Source organism: Panthera leo, chromosome F3, assembly GCF_018350215.1.
Source record: "Panthera leo isolate Ple1 chromosome F3, P.leo_Ple1_pat1.1, whole genome shotgun sequence".
In the NCBI taxonomy this organism is placed as follows: domain Eukaryota; kingdom Metazoa; phylum Chordata; class Mammalia; order Carnivora; family Felidae; genus Panthera; species Panthera leo.
In genome coordinates this window covers 67,686,044-67,705,833 of record NC_056696.1, presented here as the reverse complement: position 1 = coordinate 67,705,833, position 19,790 = coordinate 67,686,044, and the positions used below count along the sequence as shown (strand labels likewise).

Here is a 19,790-nt window from a genome sequence, read left to right as displayed (position 1 = left end):
CTGTCTGTAAACAAGATGAAAGCATCCACAGCCAAAGAGAGTGAAATTGAGGTAATCATGGAGATTACTGCCAGTAGTCTATAACCTGAATCACCCTACCTCTCCCAAATGCCAAGGAAGTCTCTAGAAGGTTGGAGTTTTGTCTGTCCTGTTTTTCAACCTGCAGAATACACAGATCTGTTGGTTTGCTCTTGTTCTGCCCTTATCTCTCTCTCTCTCTCTCTCTCTCTCTCTCTCTCTCCCCTAAGCAGCCCTATGCACTTGAAGCTTTTGGAAGAGAAATACCCACTACCTTTGACACACGAGCCTTAAAAAAGAAAAAAGAAAAAACAAAACAAAACTTTAATTTACACACCACAAAATCCATCCGTAGATTGTAGAATTTTGCTTCTACAATTATTCCCAGTAACTTTTCAGAGTTATGCAACATCACCTGGTTTAGTCTTTAATCAGAGCTGTTGAAGTTTAAATAAGTTCCCATAATAACCTTTAGCGGTCTCAGAAATGCCTAACAATAATGGCAAACGATCCTGAAATGCAGGCAGTATAGAATTTTCTTTTTCCAAAATTCTGGAGTCCCTGTCATCCAGAACATTCTGCCGCTATATTAAGCCCCGGAACCCGGAATCACAGGATGTATAGGACCTCAGATGAAAATGTACCTACACTTCTGGCTCGGGCCGCGGGGCTTCTCGCCTTAGGGACCCACAGCCCGCCAGTGGGCGGGGTCTCGTCCCCAAGAAATCTCGGCGACGGGAGGGGTCCCCTCGCGGAGAGCTTCCGGAAAGGGGCCGGGCCTGACTTCCGGAGCTTTTCGGACGGAGGCGGAGTCTTCTGCCGAGGGCCGTTCGGAAGAAGGCGGGGCCTACCTCGCATCAGGACCAGTCTGGCTGCACCTGCATCCTTCGCTCAGAGCATCCCTGGAGCATCTTAGGAGGCGCCCGCAGCTGGCAACCAGGGGCCCGGCCGTCGCAGGAGGCGTCCGCCAGATACCTCCCCCCCTCCCCTGAGCTAGCGCTCTACCGCGGCGGCCTCGGTGCTGGCCGGGCGTCCCCAGACTTGGCCGACCACTGAAAAAGCATTTACAGCAATAGCCTCTGATTACGACATGGCTGAGATCACCAATATCCGACCTAGCTTTGGTAAGTAGAGCCGGGAAAACTAAGCCCGGGCCAGTGGAAACGTCTGCGAAGCCAGAGGAGCCCAGTGCTGGGAGGGAGCGGAGCCCACACCCGGCCCCCAAGCGCCAGCCCCCGCCAGGATGGGGCCTGCGGCGGCGGGCGGCGCCTGAACTTGAGCTGCGGGCTGCAGAGCTGGCCAGGCCCGGGACTTGCCGGGGGTCGCGGGTCCCCACGGCCGCCGAAACCTGTGTGGGCCGCGTCCGCGCGCTGGAGGGGGATGTGGGGGAGGGCGGGGGAGCGGGACGCGGACCCCTCCCCCTCGGGGCGCGCAGGGCGGTGCCCCCTGCTCCCCCTCCCACTGCTCCTCGGGCTGCGGGGGAGGGCGGCGGCGGGGGATGGGCGCCAAGATGGCAGCTGGGGGGGACCTGGGGGAGGGGGGCTGGAGGCGGGGGGCCGGCTTCGGGGGGGGGGGGGGGGAGCCTGGGCTGCGGGGGAGCGCGCGGGGAGCCGCTGCCCGGCCGGCGGGGCGCGGGGCGCGGGGCTGGCGGCCGCCGAGGGCCCTCGAGCGCGGTTCTGCACCGTAATGGTGGGTCCGTCCGCTGCTACCAAATGGCGCTTGGCGCTGCCGAGCCGGGGATGACGTGATGTCTATTCTGGGCCTCCCGGCAGCGCCCAGGCCCCTCTCCCCGGGCCTTTGTTCCCTGTTTCCCTGGCTGGCTTTTCCGAGAGGGGGACTCACCGCGCTGGCGCTGGCGGGGGCGCGGGCCCGGCCGGGGGGGGAGGGGCGGGGGAGGCCGGGCCCGGGGGAGGCCGCTTTGTGTACCCGGGAAGGCATTACGTCACCTCGGAGCGGCTGGCCCCCGACCCGGGCCTCCGGGCTCTCGGCTCGGCTGCACGCCCAGGGGCGGAGAGTGGAGTGGAAAATGGGAGGAAGAAGGGAAAGAAAAGCTGGGCGCGCAAGTGTTTTCCTCTGTGGGGCTTCCTCCAAAATGGGCCAGGGGTGCAGACTTCCTGGGCCAAAAATCGAGGAGTTGCCCTGCTCCTCCCTCACGTCTACCCCAGCTTGGATGAGCGTTGCTGCCGGCCAAGGGGTCCTTCACATCCCCTAAGACAGCCTGTCTGTCCCTCAGACGACCCAGAAATCTCGAGCATCCAGACCACAGCTTTTAGGGTGGGGCCGTAATCCAAGTAGGAAATGGCTTTTCTCACTCCCCAGTAAGAGGTTCATGGAAACAGAAGCCAATGAGCTCTCCCACCTCACTATCAGAAAGAAGACATCTGAGCAGGGGAAGCATCCAGAAAACAGATCACACCCATTAGCTACTGGTTCCCACTGATTCCCAAAGGCTAAATCTTAGCTGTATTTCTTTCTTACACCTCATTCACCTTCTGCGTCTTTATCTTTGAGTCCCGAATTTCCGAAATAGGTGGCCCTTTTGTGGTTACATGAGCACTCCGTGATTTTCGTACTGCTGTTTTTCTTCTTACACCTTCTTTCCAACATCACTCTTTTCTCTAATTGCGGTTCCAGGTTCCTGAGAAAGTTAGAAGTTACGAAACATAATGCAGTAGTTTCTTTTAGGGGGAAAAGAGAAAAAAGATTTTTCAAAGACGGGGGCACCTGGGCGGCTCAGTCGGCTCAGACCATGATCCCGGGGTCATGGGATGGAGCCCCTTGTTGGGCTCGGCACTGAGTGTAGAGCCTGCTGATGAGTCTCTCTCTCTCTTTCTCTCCCTCGGCCCCCATCTCCCCTCTCTCAATTTAAAAGAGAGAGCGAGAAAAGATTATTTCAGCCTTTTACGTACTCCATTTTATTTCGTCCTTACGGTATCCTCCAGTTTTAGCATTATTATATATATTTGCCAGATGAGGAAACTGAAGTTCAGTGAGATAAAGTAACTTGGGGTAAAGTCAAACAAACACGCAAGGGTAGTGCTAGGATTCAAACCAATGTCCAGTTGACGCCAAAACAAAGTCCGTTGTCATTTCACTGTGTCACCCTGGCCCACTTGACAGGGAAAGGCTGTTTGATGTTTTGGCACAGGGAGTGTCAACAGCAGGTCTGGTCAAAGGCTGAGAGAGCTGGGCACAGCCCCAATATGGCTCCCAGGTCTTTAGGCGGGTACAGAGGGTCCTACGTAGCTGCCACTTCTGACTTCCTCACATCTCACAGAGTACTTCATTTCAGATGCCTTAGCCCTCGGGAGATACACCAAGCCAACACTCAATTATCCGTGACCTTGGAGGACAAAAGGAGCAAGCAGTCACTGCAATTTACGACTACTTTAGAACGCTGGCTTCAGCCATTAGTTCCGACTTCCTTTTCCCACCAAGCTTTTGACTAAAGCAAGACAGAGGGTTCTGAGTTTCAGCATCTGATTTTTTCTAGTTCACTGCCTTGGGTGTGGGGGAGAGAGACGGGGGTTAACAGATACGAAAATGAAGAAGAAAATGGGGCAAGAGTGGGAAACCAGGTAGAGGAGAGCAGCTGGATAAGCCACGGATGGCTTCATCTGCTTGTCTTCGTTCCCTTCTCTATCCCCCTGAAAGTGGGAGTCCTTCCTCTTCTCTCTACCCATCCCACCCCCATCTTCTTTTTTATTATTATTATTTTTTTAATGTTTTTATTTATTTTTGAGACAGAGCATGAGCAGGGGAGGGGCAGAGAGAGGAGACACAGAATCGGAAGCAGGCTCCAGGCTCTGGGCTGTCAGCACAGAGCCCGACACGGGGCTCGCACTCGCAAACCGCGAGATCGTGACCCGAGCCGAAGTCGGACGCCCAACTGACTGAGCCCCCCAGGCGCGCCCCCCACCTCCATCTCCATCTTCTAACCGCAGACGTGGAGGCATTATAAGCAGTAGTGGGTTGTTGCGAGATCACAGAGTAGGTCTATAGTGGAGCCAAAAGGATTACTCCAGTGTCCCCAGCCGAGGCCTTTACACCTCCCTTTCACATCATTGTCAAAAATGTGCCTGTCTTGTCGGTTTCCTGCTTTCCTCTTCTCATGGAGGCAACCGGTGTTCGCTGTCATTAGTCAGTAGCAAGCAGTTTTCAGGAATGTCCCTGGTGGGTGGTGAATGGAAAGCCACTTTTTCACATTGTGCCCATTCTGATTGACAACTGAATCCAATCAGTTGGTCAAACAAATATTTACTGAGCTCCTATTAAATGCAAAGACTCAGGCACTCAAAGATGGACAGCATGTTATTTCCACGTGCCTTCAAGGAGCTTACCACCAAGGCTGTTCCTGTTTTATGAAACCTGTCACTAACAGCTCTTATTTCACTTAATATATGAGAATAAACACTATTATTATTTAAACCTTGGTTTATTTTGTTAATGGCTTCACTCCTTAATATTATTGAAAAATGTAATGTCTCCTTTTCTTGCCTGATCCCAACTTTGATAGCATCATGGGATGTTGGAGAAAGAACTTAAGAGACATTTAGTCCAATCTCTACTGAAGAGATCTCTCTTAGAATATGCCTGACCAACGGTGATCAAACCTCCAGAAGTTTTCAGTTGGAGGTTCACTGCCTTATGAAGCGATCCGGGCCATTGTGAGGCTGAACTAATAATAATTTGACTCTTTTCACTGAGTCAGAATCTGTCTTCCTGTAGCTTGTATGCACTGGTGCTAGACGTGTCCTCTTTGTAAAGTCAAATCAGACCTTTTCCATCAAAATGCCTTGAATAATTGAAGAAAGTTGTTATTCCCAGACCCCTCAGCTCCAATTCCTTCAACTTTTCCTCATTTGATATGGTTTCCAGGGCTTTTACTATCTTGATTATCCATTAATGAAGAGGTGCTCTGGGGTCAGGCAGACCAGGGTTTGGATCCCATCACCGCCATTTGCTACCTCGTGGCCTATGGCAGATTTGAGCCCCCAGGTTCCTCAGTTACAAAGTGAGGATATTAGTGGTACCTAGTCAGTGAATTCATTGATTCAGAGAGAGCTCTAGAACAGGCAAGGACACAATAAATGCACACAGAAAAATAGCGATTTTTATTCTTGTCATTGCCGGACAGAACATTCCATATATGTTATCCCAGTGCAGATTAAATTATGCTACCCCCCAACCCTGTCATCGGGACATCATACTCCTGGTATAGGTTGGCATCAGCCTAATTATACTTCAGAATAAACAACTAGATTATTTCTGCTCAGACTTGTTAAGTAAGGCCTCCCATTGTGTATCAACAGGTTTTTGAAGGCCAATATAGAATTTTACATTTATCCCTGATGTATGTAATCATACGGACTCCTTTTTTTTTCCTGTCTGTGGAGGCTGTCGTGAATTCACTAATTCATTTCTTCAATGACTACTGACTATGTGCCGCATGGTTCTAGGACCTGGGGATATAGCAGTGATCAAAACAGACAGTCACTATTGCTAATCTTATCTAGTAAGGAGGACAGATGAATATATGTCAGGAGTACTAAGTTCTATGAGGAAAAATAAAGCAGAGTGATGGGCATATTATCTCACGTGGGGCAGCCAGGAAATGCTGCTCTGATAAGGTAAGATTGGAGCAGAGGTCTGCAGTTGGTGAGGCAGTGAGCTGGGCAGATAGCTGTGGAGGGATGTTTCAGGAAGAATCTGGAATATGTTGAAGTCACGTTTATTTCCTTAGTCCTCCCTGCCCTACGCATGGCTTCCCCAAAAAGTAATGTGGGCAACCAGAGGCCTTATCTAGACCTTTAAGGCCCAAATCCAGTTTGGCTTCAGTGCCCTTAAAGGGCAAAAGAAACCCCAAACTCGTTAGGGTCCCAGCTTGTGTGGGAAAGGACAAGAGGAGAGGAAGGGAAGGAAACGGTCTGTTTCTCTTTAGTTATCTGTTCGTGCAACAAATACGTACCAAGTACACGTTTGTGTTTTCAACATTGGGGATACAGAAATGAACCCAACAAACAAAATCCCTGTTCTTGTGAAACTTACTCTTTAGTGAAGAAGTTATTTACTGTAAAATTATACACGTGTGTGTGTTCCTATATATATTATGGGGGTGCACACACGCATGTGTTTTGCCGTGTGTGAGACAGATAAGACCTATGGAGACGATGACACAGAGTAGGACCCCGGGGGCGGGGGGTCTAGGTGGGAAGACGGTTGAGCTTTGAGGTAGGGTGGTCAGGGAAGGCCTTGCTGAGGTGATATTTGAGCAGAGAGCTGACATTGTGCACAGTCCCTGTTTCTTCCTATTTAAGATGCAAGCATTGGGAACTGGGAGCTGAAATTTGGAATGTATTTTTAAAATACTCAGATCCAGACTTCTTTTTACCACCCTTGAGTGCACTCCCCAAACCACCCAGGCTCAGCCCTGCATTCTTCTACCCCAGCTGCCAGGCGGCCCGCACAGGCCCACGGCAAACCCTGTGCTGGATGCTGTGGAATATTCTCCCGAAGCCAGACGCAGCCTGTGCCCTTGAGCGTTGTGTAACAGTGGAGGTAGAGGTGACTTTGTAACACCTACGAGGTAGCTTTATGTGAATCACAAATCAGTAGGAGCGACCCAAGTCCTTAAGTGCTGCGAGAGGGCCAGGGAAAGAACGGGGAGTCGGGTGGGGCCCTTCCCGGACGGCTTCCTGGAGAAGAGAAAGACTTCACCGGGTTCGGTGGAAAGGAAAAGCCGTGGTTGGTGGGAGGGGATGGCGCGGGGCATCCCCGGGAGAGGGGAGGTTCTCAAGCCCAGACGGGCCGGATTGGCGGTGCAGGTGCCAGATTGCCTTGGCTTCGCAGAGGCCCCCAGTGGAGGAGCTGCAGACGGGGGTTGAGGTCCACCTGCCTTGACGCGTCTCTGGTCTCCACCTGCAGATGTGTCGCCAGTGGTGGCCGGCCTCGTCGGGGCGTCCGTGCTTGTGGTGTGCGTCTCGGTGACCGTCTTCGTGTGGACATGCTGCCACCAGCGGGCAGAGAAGAAGCACAAGACCCCCCCCTATAAGTTTATCCACATGCTCAAAGGCATCAGCATATACCCAGAGACCCTCAGCAACAAGAAGAAAATCATCAAAGTGCGGAGAGACAAAGACGGCCCCGGGAGGGAAGGGGGGCGTGGGAGCGTGCTGGTGGACGCGGCAGAGGCTGGCCTGCTGGGCCGAGACAAAGGCCCCGGGGGCCCCAGCTCTGGATCTTGTATGGACCAGCTCCCTATTAAAGTGGACTATGGGGAAGAACTGAGGAGCCCCGTCGCGAGCCTGACCCCTGGGGAGAGCAAAACCACTTCTCCGTCGTCTCCGGAGGAGGACGTCATGCTAGGATCCCTCACCTTCTCGGTGGACTATAACTTCCCGAAAAAAGCGCTGGTGGTGACAATCCAGGAGGCTCACGGGCTGCCGGTGATGGATGAACAGACCCAGGGCTCCGACCCCTACATCAAAATGACCATCCTTCCCGACAAGCGGCATCGGGTGAAGACCAGAGTGCTGCGGAAGACCCTGGACCCCGTGTTTGACGAGACCTTCACCTTCTACGGCATCCCGTACAGCCAGCTGCAAGACCTGGTGCTCCACTTCCTCGTCCTCAGCTTTGACCGCTTCTCCCGGGACGACGTCATCGGGGAGGTCATGGTGCCGCTGGCCGGCGTGGACCCCAGCACGGGCAAGGCACAGCTGACCAGGGACATCACCAAAAGGAACATCCAGGTGAGGAGGAAGAGCGTGTTGGCGGTGGGGGGACTGATAGGTTGGGGGAGATGAGAGCTCGGGGAACAAATGGAGGGCAGGGGGCGGACGGATGGAAGGAGGGGCTGTCAGGAGTCAGCAGTGGCCGGAGTAAAACGGAGGGCCTGTCCAGCCGAGTCTCCTCCAAAAGGCACTTGGCACGGACAGAGGCACAGGCAGCTGCTGAGATCTCGCCCAGTGCTGGGCATCCTGATGCTAAGCCAGGCTTGCTTGGAGCGGGCTGGCCCCCCGGTCCTAGACCCTCATGACATCAATGCTGTGGGGGCCGGTTTCTTCTCCAAAGTCACGTGTGACCTTCCTCTGCTGAACTGTGACGGGGCTTCGGTCATCTTGCCCTCAGCTTCCCTTTCTCAGCCCAGATCGCGGGTATAAGTAGTATCGTGTGTCTGTGTGTTCGCAGCCGTTCCATAAATGCCGTGTAGGGACTCGATTCACCGCCCAGCCCCTCTCCCGGGCCTCAGCCCCGCCACACACGCTCATCCTCGGCACCCCATTTGCACAGATCGGCCGGGGAGTCAGGGCCCACCCTCCTGCCTCCTCCCCGCTGGGCGGCTCTGGCTCTTGACCTGTAGTTTCAGGGGCGCAAGAAACGTGCCCCCCCCCCCCCCCCCCCCAGTTCGCCCGTTTCTCCCACAACCGGGCGAGCAGGGTGGTTCTCCGTGGAGCGCTCCGGCTCTGGCCGGACTGGCTGACTCCAGGCCCAGCTCACCACCTCCCAGCCGAGTGGCCCCGGTGAGCGCCTGAACCCTCCTCAGCTCGTTTCCCCGTCTGTGAAATGGGGCCGATAATACTGTCTTCCTTGCAGTGTTGTAAGGATTAGGTGAGATAATGCGTCCGGCACGTCGTTGCCCTTGAGGGGCCTTTACTTTAGTGAAGGAGAAAGACGGTCTTGACAACAGCCAGGTGGTCAGCGTGGAAGAGGCTGTTGGCATTTTAAACGCAGAGTTTCATTCCTGTTGCAAGATACGACAGGAGTGGTTAATAACAGGGGCTTTGAAGTCGAACCCGAGTTTGAATCCAAATCTCGCCAGCCAGCTGACCTTGGGCGAGCTGCTTAGCTCCTCTGATCTCGGTTTCTGATGGGAACTAAGCGAGATGGTACATCTACGTAGCCCCAGGCACACCGTAAACCTTCAAGAAATCGTAACCGCGACTGTTATTGCTGTCATTAGTAAGGTTTGGTCCCTGGGAGGTACGTGTGGTTAGCAGACATTTATATTTTAACAAAACAAAGGAAGGCAAGGGGTGTGCAGAAGGAGGTGGAAGGTTCAGAAAGGATGTCAGGGCCGCTGAGAACAACTGCTCACCTTCCAGAAAGAGCCGTGGCCCTGGCTGCCATGCTTCTCTCCCGACGCCTCTTCCACCTCCAGGCCCACACTGGACTCAGCAGGGAGGCAGGAGGGCCAGGATCGGACAAGGGAGGCTTACGGGGCCAGTAGAGGCTGGGTGTGCCCTGAGCGCCGGGCACAGTTTACCCGCTGGACGAGGGCGCGTTCCTCCCTTCCATGCTGTGTCTCTGGCACCTGTCACAGCAGCCGCCCGGCCACGCCACTGCCCGGGGAGCTGCGGCTGCCGCGTGGCACACCAGCCCTGCCTCCCAGGGGCCAGAAGCCCCCGCATCTTGAAGGGCGTTAGAGGTGCTCTTCGGGTCCTAAACGCTGGTCCCCTGCCAAGACGGGGGAGATGTCCGAGAGCCCAACACAGCAGAGGCTCTTGTACCCTCAGAAGCACGGGTCGGAACTGCGGCGGTGACATGTTCTCAGCCCCCTCCACCGCGTCCCCTTCCCCGCCATCTCCTTTCCTCGGGGCTCTGTTGAGTCCTCCCTGCTCCTCCTTTCCAGCAGCCCCAGTGCTCCACTGCCTGCCTTCATCAGCGCTGCACACCGTCCTTCCCTGCAGCCCCAGCCTCGGTGAAGCCACCAGCTGGCCAGACTCCCCCAGACGGCTCGTGCTCTTGCCGCCCAAGGCTGAAAGCAGGCGATGGCTCTGTGCCAGGCTGCAGCTGGGGAGAGACTGGCCAGGAAAGGGACTGATTTGGGCTGGGAACAAAACAGCCTCAAATCCCGGACACTGGCCAGGGAGCACAGACAATGGCATTTGCTAAACCGCCAGGGGCTCTTGGCAAGAGCCACGTTTCTTTCCACTTTATTAACTCCCTTCAGGAGGGACAAGCCAGGGCGAGGATCCTGAGCAACAGGCCCCCTGGGAGAGGCGCAGACAGGACACGCAGAGCCCTCCAGCCCGCTGGACCTCCTCAGCGTGTTTCTGCAGCCAGCGCCTGTGGCCAGGGCTGCGCTCCGTCCCGAGCCACGAGTCCACACGCCTGCCTGTAGCACGGCCTCCCTGCTGTGGCCCAGAGTCTGCCCTTTCTGGGTCTCCCCTTGGCTCAGCAGTTAGAGCTGCTCTGGACCGTCCCGCACTCTATAAAGAGCTTTTTCTGGTCTGTGGAAGGCATCCGTTATAATACAGGGCCACGTTCTCTTCTCCCACCCGGAGGCTTGGGTGGGGACTGCTGGGAATTGGGTTTCCCCAGATAACCCCACACCCCTACCTGAACTTCCTTCAGCAGAAAAATCGCCTCTCATCCTTCCTTTTGCCTAGTGTGGTCTGGTTGAAGAAGCCCAGGACTGGCTGTCATCTGTGACTCCCATTTTAGTCCTCATTCGGGGCCAGCGGCCACCGTTTCTCAGCCTTGATCCTTGGCAGAGAAGGCTAATGGGATCACGGAGAGCGCTCTCAGCTCTTAGGAAAAATTAGCCCTTGATTATTAGTAAAAGAAGATCACAGTATAAATTCTATAATGCCCTAAATCTCTGAATTGGACTCTGGAACCAGCTTTTTTTGGGAGGAGCGGGGGGCAGCTATTTCTCTAATATTTCATTTGGTTAGAAATTATTATTATTGTTTTTAAGTACGCTCTATACCCAACGTGGGGCTCGGACTCATGACCCTGAGGTCAAGAGTCTCCTGCTCTTCTAAGACAGCCAGCCACCCCTCGGATAAAAATCAAAGTGAATTAAAGTAGAGTGAAAATTCAAGTAAATTCCCATAAAAGATCACCCACGAGGGGGAGGGAGGCGGCCCAGAGGGGGCCTGGGGGCAAGAGAGGGTGGAAAGAGAAGTAACTGACAAGCGGGTCTTGCAGAGCTGTTAGATTCCCCCGAATCTCATCTCTTCGCGTCATTGTTTTCCAAATCTCTTCCCATCTTTCCTGGGCCACATCTGGTGCTGATGGCCTGGGACACTGGTCGTGGGAATGCCAGGATTCTCGAAATCTCAGACTCCTAAGGAACCTGAGAGGTCATCCAGTCGAGCCAAAAGGGACTGAAAAGAGAGAAAGAAATGAGCCACGGAGAGAGTGGCTGTGTGTGTGTACTGGGGAAAAGAAGATGTGGTTGAACATCAAGGTTTTTGTTTCTCTTGTTTTCCCATGACTGTGATTGGTGTGGAGGTGGCCCCAGAGGACCTCTGGCCCCAATAAAGTTGTACCGAGGACGCGCGGGGCCACCTGGTGCAGAGACTGTGTGGCTCGCCAGTCACTCTGGAACGGACCCTCACCCTACCGTGTCTTCCCTACCCCCACTCTTTCTGTTCCTCTTCTGCACTGTGGGAGAAAGGCGCCTGAGAGCAAAGCCTCCCCGCTCTTTCAGGCACGGAGGACACCCTTCCTCCCCCTGCACTCCTGCTTGTCTGCCCCCAGCAGGGTTTTTGCCTCACTCGGCCAGGGGGCTGGGAACCGGAGCTCACTCCCAGCCCTTGACAAAGATCCCTTGAGAAAGAGCCATTGACAATGCCACTCGCAGTGGGAATTGGGTGGAAAGAGAAGGGGGGAGGGGAGGGGACGTGAGATCTGGCCTTCAGTGTGGAGGCACAGTGGCACTCGGGTGCTGTTGTGGCTGCAGACTTGACCTGGGCTTCACCGGGGGCACTGGACAGGGGTGGGAGTTCTGCCCAAGTAAGATGACCAGAGGTGAAGGGGGGGGGGGGGGGTGGGAATCAGATGGAGAACAACTGCCTGAGGGGTGATTTTAGGGGAGAAAAGAAAGTTGTAACCAGAAGTTGTTCACTTTCTCTGAGAACTAGGGAAGGGGCATGGGGATTTAGACTGGAAAGATTTGGCTATAAGGGATGATTTACAAAACACAGTTTTAACCAAATAATTAGGAAACATAAGCTATAATTTTATAGCTAATGCTTTTTTTTTTTTTTTTTTAAATAAAACACTTGGGTTTTTGTTTTTAACGATCAGGCTCATGTAACTTTTTTAAAGGAGGCTCCATACCCAAAATGGGGCTCGAACTCATGACCCCGAGATCAAGAGTCAGTCGCATGTTCTTCCTGCTGAGCCAGCCAGGCGCCCCCAAAAAACTCTGTTGTTTAGAGTTTCCCTTTTACGCCATCTACCCTTCTTCTGTATACAAAGTGAGAATTATATTTAATTGTATATAATTAATTTTATATAGTAATATAAGATTATATTTAAATCTTTATATTTAAAGATTGTGTGTGCAGGGGCGCCTGGGTGGCTCAGTCAGTTAAGCGTCCGACTTCGGCTCAGGTCATGGTCTCACAGTTGGTGAGTTCGAGCCCCACGTCGGGCTCTGTGCTGACAGCTCGGAGCCTGGAGCCTGCTTGGGATTCCGTCTCCCTCTCTCTGCCCCTCCCCCACTCATGCTCTACCTCCTTCAAAAATAACACTAAAAAAAAAATTAAAAAAAAAAAAAAGATTGTGTGTGCATATTTCGTGTTTAGTGCCAGTATTCAAGGATGTTCCAGACCTCAAATCTAGTTAACATTTCTTTGGGGCTCATGGAATGAAGTGGTGGCCCAGATCACCCAGAAGTTCCTTCTAGATCAGTGCTCACTGCCGGAACTCTCTGTGACGGTGCAAACGTTCTGTACGTGCACCGGGACACTTGAAATATGGCTAGTGTGACTAAGGAACTAAAATTTTAATCTTACTTAATTTTAACTAATTTAAAATTAAATTTAAGCGGACACGTTTAAATTGGAGCTAGTGGCTACCGTATCGGATAGCTCAGTTCTGAATGTTCCTCTGGAAGGCGCTTAATTTCCCTTATCGCGTGGGATTACTTTCCTGACGCCATTTGGCCGTACCTAGTAGTAAAAATGAGTTTACGTTCTCCGATTGCGTTCTGACTCACGTCAAAAGGAAGCAGCCCAGAAGTATACCGGTTGGCAGGGACAACCAGCCCGTGACCCTAAGCTGGCCGAGGGTGCTTCCGCGGACATCATCGAGAGCTGACAACATGTATGTTCTGGGAAAGGAAAGACCGTGGGGCTTCAGTCTAGCAGAGAAAAGCCATGAAAATCTTTTGTAAGTCTGTTCGCTTTTGGACTTCGGTTTCAAAAGCTAGCGGGTGAGTTTCAATCCTAGTCCCGTGATGCCCTACCACGGACCTTTGCGTACGTTCCCGGAATGAAATGTAGCCTCAGGAAAGGTTCTGAACCAGGCGAGCTATTACTCCAGTTTCATTCCTTGAGGGGAGTTAGGCTTCTAGTCAAAGCACAGATTTTTAGGTTTCTTTCCTCGTTTTCCACTGACGAGCTAATTAAATTACTCGCTGCTGTTCTTTCCTGCACAGGCACCCTGAGCAGGTAGCGCAGAAGTCTGCGAGCTTCTCCAGATAGGGCTTCCCGCCGCCCCCCGGCCGGCCCCAGCCGCTAGCATCGCGCCTTCCCCAAGCAGGTGCACAGGACGTTGTCGTCGGGAGCGTGTGGCCCGGTTTTGCGCAGTCCGCGAACTCCTGGAGTAGGTGACATTTCTTGAGGGCTTTGAAGGACATAGGAACGAGACTTGGTAGCGAGGGAGTGGTTTCTGTCCCAAATTTACCTTATTATGTCCAGTGTTCCTTGAGCCCCACCTCCTTTTTGTTTCCTCTCTCCCAGCCCCATCCTCACTTCATAAAAAGGTAGATACACGTTAAAATTTTTAAAGATTTTTAACGAGAAAAAAATAATTTTTTGATCATAATTTTAAAAATGAGCTAAGAAACAAGAAATTGCCCTCCACTCTCCCCTCCCACTTCCACTTCCGTCAGTTCTTCCTGACACATCTTGCCCCACACCCATCCCCGGGTCCCGGCCTCAGTGTCCCCTCCTCAGCCTCGGGGCCGCCTCTGCTCTGTCCGTCCGTCCGTCCATCAGTTGTCCAGCCTCCACTAGAACGGTAGCGGCCTTCATAAATTGTCGACGGCGGCAACGCCTGTCGCCCCTGTGCCGGCTGGCTGCCCTTGGCCTGTGTGCTGTGTCTGAGTCTGCTGTTTGGTTCCAAGGCCCTCGCCTGACCCACCCCCCAGGTTCCCTCCTCCTGGCACCTCCCCCCAACTCTGGGAACACAGGGGACCCTCTCAGGACCCAGTGCCTTCATAGCGGCCATTCCTGCCGCTCGTCCTGACCCGTCTTCCCACGGACTCACTGTCATAAACTCAGCCCGGAGGTCGTGTGGCAAACCCCCCTCCCGTGGGTCCCCCAGCAGCACTGGGACGGGTCCTGACGGCCCCCAGGAGGGCGTGTTTGTTTGCGCCTGTCTCTCTGGACGTGGTAAGCTCCCTGGGAGCAAGAACCAGATCCTGGGCGCCCGGCTGGCTCTGTCCGTGGAACATGCAACTCTTGATCTCGGGGTTGTGAGTTCAAGCCCCACCTTGGGCATAGAGACTAGAAAGAAAAGAAAAATGCGGGGAGATGAAAAAGAAAGAAAGAAAAAAATAAGGATTTGGGTCCTATTTGCTCCAGATCCCCAGCACCCAGCTTGTAGTAAGTATCCAAATATTGTTTCAAGTGTCCTTAGAGGGGTGCCTGAATGGCTCAGTTGATTAAGTGTCCAGCTCTTGGTTTTGGCTCAACTCATGATCTCATGGTTTGTGAGTTCAAGCCCCACATCAGGCTCTGCGCCGACAGAGCAGAGCGTGCTTGGAATTCTCTCTGTCACCTCTCTCTCTGCCCCTCCCCTGCTCTCTCTCTCTCTCTGCCCCTCCCCCACTCATGCTGTCTCTCTCAAAATAAATAAAGTTTAAAAAAAATTTATTTTTTAATGTCCTTGGAGGACCAAGGACATTTTTCAAGCTCAAAGTAGAACCTGGCATAAAACATAAAGAGGGGAACACGCAGACGTGAGTGGGGAAGGGGCCAGCACTCCGAAGTGCTTTCAGTGAGGCAGGAGGAGCAGGTGTGGACATCCACCTTGTGAAATGGAGGAACAGTCGCCAGAAAGTTCGGGAGCCTGCCCAAAGCCAGGTGGTGAGTAAATGGCAAAGCTAAGGCTCCAACCCAAGTTTCCTGCCTTCCAGTCTACAGTCTCCAAAACTTTCATCGCGAGAACCAAATGAGACCGTCGGAGACAATGCGCTTCTGTCTCGTGCCCCGTGTGCCAGGCACTGGCACAGGTAAACGTTTACCGATTTTAACGTATTTAATCCTCTCGATAATGCTTTGAGGTCAGTACCGTTTGTACCTTCATCTTTCAGCTGAGGAAAGTGACGCAGAGACGTCCAGGTCTTGTCCCAGGTCACGCAGACAAGCATTCGAGCAGGACTTGGATCCGGACCAACCTGGCCTCACGGTCTGCGCTCTTGAATGCTAGTCGAGGCTGCCTCTCCTTGCAGATGATTTTATTTAGTATCAGGATTGGAAGTAGAGTATTTCCGTTTTTCTCTCCCCGTTACTTTGGTAGCTACATCCCTACAGGGCGACCGTCTCCCCTGTGCCTCCCCCGGTCACTGCTGCGCACTCACTGTGCCAGGCTCTGTCCCTCGCGGCGGGACCCTCACCTGCTGTTCCTTCTCCACAGAAGTGCATTAGCAGAGGGGAGCTCCAGGTGTCTCTGTCATACCAGCCCGTGGCACAGAGAATGACAGTGGTGGTCCTCAAAGCCCGACACCTGCCGAAAATGGACATCACCGGTCTCTCAGGTAGCAGCTATTTACTCCAACCTACTTCTGTCCGTCCCAGCACCACCGCGTCCCGGCCTGGGGCCCCGACAGCGCCCGCGTTTTAGGACCCCTAGCATCCTGTTCCTCTGTCCACGCTCTCCTCGTGGCGATTGCCTGGGTTGTAGGTCTCCCTAGCGGGGGGCGGGGGTGCTGTGAGTGGGCGTATGGGGTCTTGACGTTTGGTGGGGTGTCGGGGCCGGGGTGGGTGTGCGTGCCAGGTGCTGAGCCCCCGCTCCGGGCGAGACATCTCAAAAAGACCGGGCTTTTGTTAGTCCCGGCGCCCTTGCAAACGCCTCCCGGTGTCACGGGGTTTCTTCAGACCTGACTTGGAGGAAGTTCTGTTAGGCTCCCGCTTGGCTCCCGTGGCCCCCCCTACCCAGGCAGACAGACGCACGTAAAGTCAGAGCGGGTTTGGCGTGAGGGGCCACCAACGAGAGGAACGTCAGAGCCCCTCCCTGCCAACACGAAACCAGCAGGAGGACCGTGTCATGGGTCTGTCTCCCTCTTTTCTTGTCTCTTTGGCGGCCCCAGATCCTTACGTCAAGGTGAACGTCTACTACGGCAGAAAGCGCATCGCCAAGAAGAAAACCCACGTGAAAAAGTGCACTTTGAACCCAGTCTTCAACGAGTCTTTCGTCTACGACATCCCCCCTGACCTGCTGCCTGACATCAGCATCGAGTTTCTGGTCATCGACTTCGACCGCACCACCAAGAACGAGGCGGTGGGGAGGCTGATCCTGGGGGCACACAGCATCACCACCAGCGGGGCGGAGCACTGGAGGGAGGTGTGCGAGAGCCCCCGCAAGCCCGTGGCCAAGTGGCACAGTCTGAGCGAATACTAATCCTGTGCTCCTCGCCTGAGCCCGGGGCCGGGCAGGGCAGGCGGGGAGATGCCAGGGAGAAGCAGACTTAAAACCTCATTTTAGTTGTAGAAGAAGATTTCTTACAAAATAAACCCCACGAAGAACGCCCCGTGACCACAGCTGCAGATCAGTTCTTAGTGATGATGATTTTTCTCCTTCGCAAGGCACTAGAAATTCTTTTTTTGTTTTTTTGTTTTTTATGGGGAAAAAGAGAGGGAAAGGCCTCGCCAGTCTATATATAACAATGTAACCTTATACTTGCATGTCTAATACAAACTGAAGAAATTAGCCTAACTGCCAATATCAAGTTACAGATTTTGATCCATGAAAATTGTGTTTTGTGCCGAATTGTATTTGCTGATTACCTGAAATTGGCCTCTTTTTACCGGGCTTTGCTGGAGAGGCGCCGTCTCCCCCCCCACCTCTGCAGGTGAGACCTCACGGCTTCATCTTCCCCGTGTTCTCTGACACCCCTGCTCCTTGGCTGAGCCCAAGGTCCAGAGGTCCAGAGTGAGCCAGGAAACAGGCCGGGTGGACGAGGCAGGGTTTGCAGGGGAGAGAGGATCCGAGGCGTGGGGTCTCTGCGCCAGCGTTCCCGTGGGGAGGGGGCAGGGGCAGTCTGTGATTAATTTGTGACAAAGCACACGAACACAGCAGACTCACTAGGTAGAATTCGGGTTTACGGAACTAGATGACTGCTCTGGAGGGAGCTTTGAAGACTTCAGATCTGGCTCTCCGGTGGCACCAGTGGGCTCGTGCGGCCGGTCCCAGACGCTGTTTGTGAGCGTGGGCAGAACGGAGGTGCCCGTCACCACCTTGCAGCTACACCAGCAAGTGACAGTCATTTGTTGGTTCGAAGGATGAAACTGACCATTTTTTTTTTTTCCAGAAATGCTCACCATGGAGAAGCTGCAGTCTTCTCAGGTAGCTTAGAGGAGGTTGGCTTTGCTTCATAAGGAAAAGGGCCTGCGGAAACTAGTCTGTATCCTTAAATTTTTCAATCGCGGCTCTTAAAAATAACGAAGTAAACGTGAGTTAAGGAGTGATCGAGGTAACCTGGAATCTTCTATAACATCCCGTCCCTCGTGGTTCTTGGGCTCCAGGGGTCGAGACCAGGTGGAGGGATGGGATGGGGGCAGCCCAGGGTGCGAGGGATTCAACTTCAGGCCTCCTGACTCCGGGCGGGCGGGCCGTGGCTCTGAGGCCAAGGCCTCCCAGAGGGCAGACACCTGGTCCGCTGGCTGCAGGCGAGCGTGCAGGGCCAGCAGGCCTTTCCTCTGGCCTGCGCGGGGGCTCACACGAGCAGCAGCCGGAACCAAGGCCCGAAGGGGCCGCCGAGGCAGGGCCACACCCGACAAGAGCCGTCCTTCCCTCTGGCCTCCGAGGAGGCCGGGTGTCCAGACAGGGCGGCGATGTTGCCTTTGACGATCCCCGAGCTCTTGCGGATTTAAAACCAGTCTGCTCCCCCTGAATCCCTTTGCTGTTCTTTCTGAAGCCTGGATTCTTGACAGTGCGGAGCAGTGCCGAGCAGGCCCGGAGCCCACGCTGCCGGCCCCCGCCCTCGTCTGACTCCCCGGCCTGGCGGTGTCCCCACTGGTCTCCAGCCTATACTCCATGGAATGTAAATACTGTATCATACGTAGAAGAAAATAATTTTTGTTTTCTAAAAATGCATTTTGAGATAGTTTAATGTAAATCGGACAGGAGCGTCCTGAAGCCCCCTTAGGAAAAAACCTGCTTCCTCTTCATCGCCTTAATGTCTGAAGATCAGAAACCGCTGAGCACCCCGCCCGTGTCCTTCCCAGAAACAGTGCAAAGCAACAGGCGAGACAGTCTGGTGTTTGCCCCGCTGAGTGCCTGTAGCCCCTCCTGCGGCCCCCTCTCCCCGTCTCCCCCCCCCCCCCCCCCCCGCCCCCCGCCTCCAGGCGGCTTTCCTCCCTCATTCTTCTGGGCTGTTGAGCAGTGGGCGGTGAGGTGACAGGGCGGGGACCGTAGTTCTGGAGCCAGGAGTGGCCTCCGAGGAGGCAGACAGCACAGGGCCCCTCCCTCCTACCTCACGCCTGATCCATCATGCCCTTGGCTTTGCTGTCCCAAAGTTTCCTAGCTGCCTTCGGCTTTCACCCGTGTCCCTCCCAGAGCCACCTGAAAGGGCGGAGGAGTAGTGTCCTCCTCGGAGTCAGTTGAAAGACAAGAGAGTCGCACCCTAGCTTTTGCACAAGGCACTCGTGGTCGGGAACGGGTTAGGGAACGGTCACTTCTGATTTTCCAAGAGTCAGTCCTTCTCTGCTGATAATCTTGATTCCTTTGGGAAGACAAGAGTTTTTCGTAATAACAAAAGTCCCTCTATGAGTTATTCCTCCGTTCGGTTCTTCTCGGTGGAGCACAGCCACGAGGTACGTGTCCATGAACATGCTCTAGATATGAAAACAGAGAGAACTGGTTTGTGGGACAGGAGCGGCTTGCTCAGGAGAGGGAACGGTACGCGTCCTTTTTCTTGGAAGGCTCTAATTATGGCCACGACAGTGACATCGCCCTCACCATGATCCTTCTCCGATGTGGTCGTCTTTCTTTACCTTGTGTCTTCTCTTGTAAAAATGAAACTCAAAATAAATGTGTCAAATTCAAAAAAAAAAAAAAAAAAAAAAGAAAAAACGGAAAAAAGCTAACATGAGTTGTGTGAAACTGCATAATGCTGTAATGCTAACCTACAATGTGTAACGCTATCTTGTACGTGGACTTTGTTAATGCACCACACAAGTGCAAAATAAAGACTGACTCACATTAAACACGCACAGGGACACGTGCATGGTTTTCTTGAGAGCCGGTGACTGGGAATGAGGTTGGTCCTCAGACTCTGGGATGTTCCAGGGCGCGCTTTCCAGTGTGGGCCCCACAGCACCTGATCCGTGGCCATCTGGAGCACTTGTTAGAAAAGGCAGAGTCGGGGGGGTGGGGGGGGATGGGTGCCCTGCTGGCCGAGTTGGGGGAGCCTGCAGCGTCTGCTCTCGGGGTCGTGAGCTTGAGCTCCACACCGGGTGTAGAGCTTACTTAAAAGAAAGAAAAGGGGCGCCTGGGTGGCTCGGGAGGTTGAGCGTTCGATTTCGGCTCAGGTCATGATCTCGCGGTTCATGAGTTCGAGCCCCGCATCAGGCTCTGTGCTGACAGCT

At 53.8% G+C, this 19,790-nt stretch overlaps 2 protein-coding genes and 1 long non-coding RNA gene across 3 annotated transcripts in view; 1 reads left to right on the top strand and 2 right to left on the bottom strand.

Moving 5' to 3' along the window:
* The window catches only part of LOC122212296 (GON-4-like protein), a 74,565-nt gene extending 72,688 nt beyond the window's left edge, over nt 1-1,877 (bottom strand). The window contains exon 1 of the mRNA XM_042926092.1: nt 1,861-1,877. The gene's annotated coding sequence lies outside the window, so the exon portion shown is untranslated. The remainder of the gene's footprint in view (nt 1-1,860) is intronic.
* SYT11 (synaptotagmin 11) lies at nt 845-18,517 on the top strand. Its single transcript, XM_042926175.1, has 4 exons — nt 845-1,142; nt 6,943-7,769; nt 15,619-15,742; nt 16,292-18,517. The coding sequence occupies exons 1-4, from the start codon at nt 1,109-1,111 to the stop codon at nt 16,600-16,602; spliced, it is 1,296 nt and encodes a 431-aa protein (XP_042782109.1). The 5' UTR covers nt 845-1,108; the 3' UTR covers nt 16,603-18,517.
* On the bottom strand, nt 14,238-19,576 carry LOC122212334. The gene is made up of 4 exons (XR_006199101.1): nt 19,404-19,576; nt 15,599-15,708; nt 15,283-15,426; nt 14,238-14,486 (listed from the first exon to the last, which is right to left on the bottom strand). It is a non-coding gene; the product is annotated as an uncharacterized LOC122212334 (long non-coding RNA).
* Between the last annotated feature and the right edge of the window lie 214 nt (nt 19,577-19,790).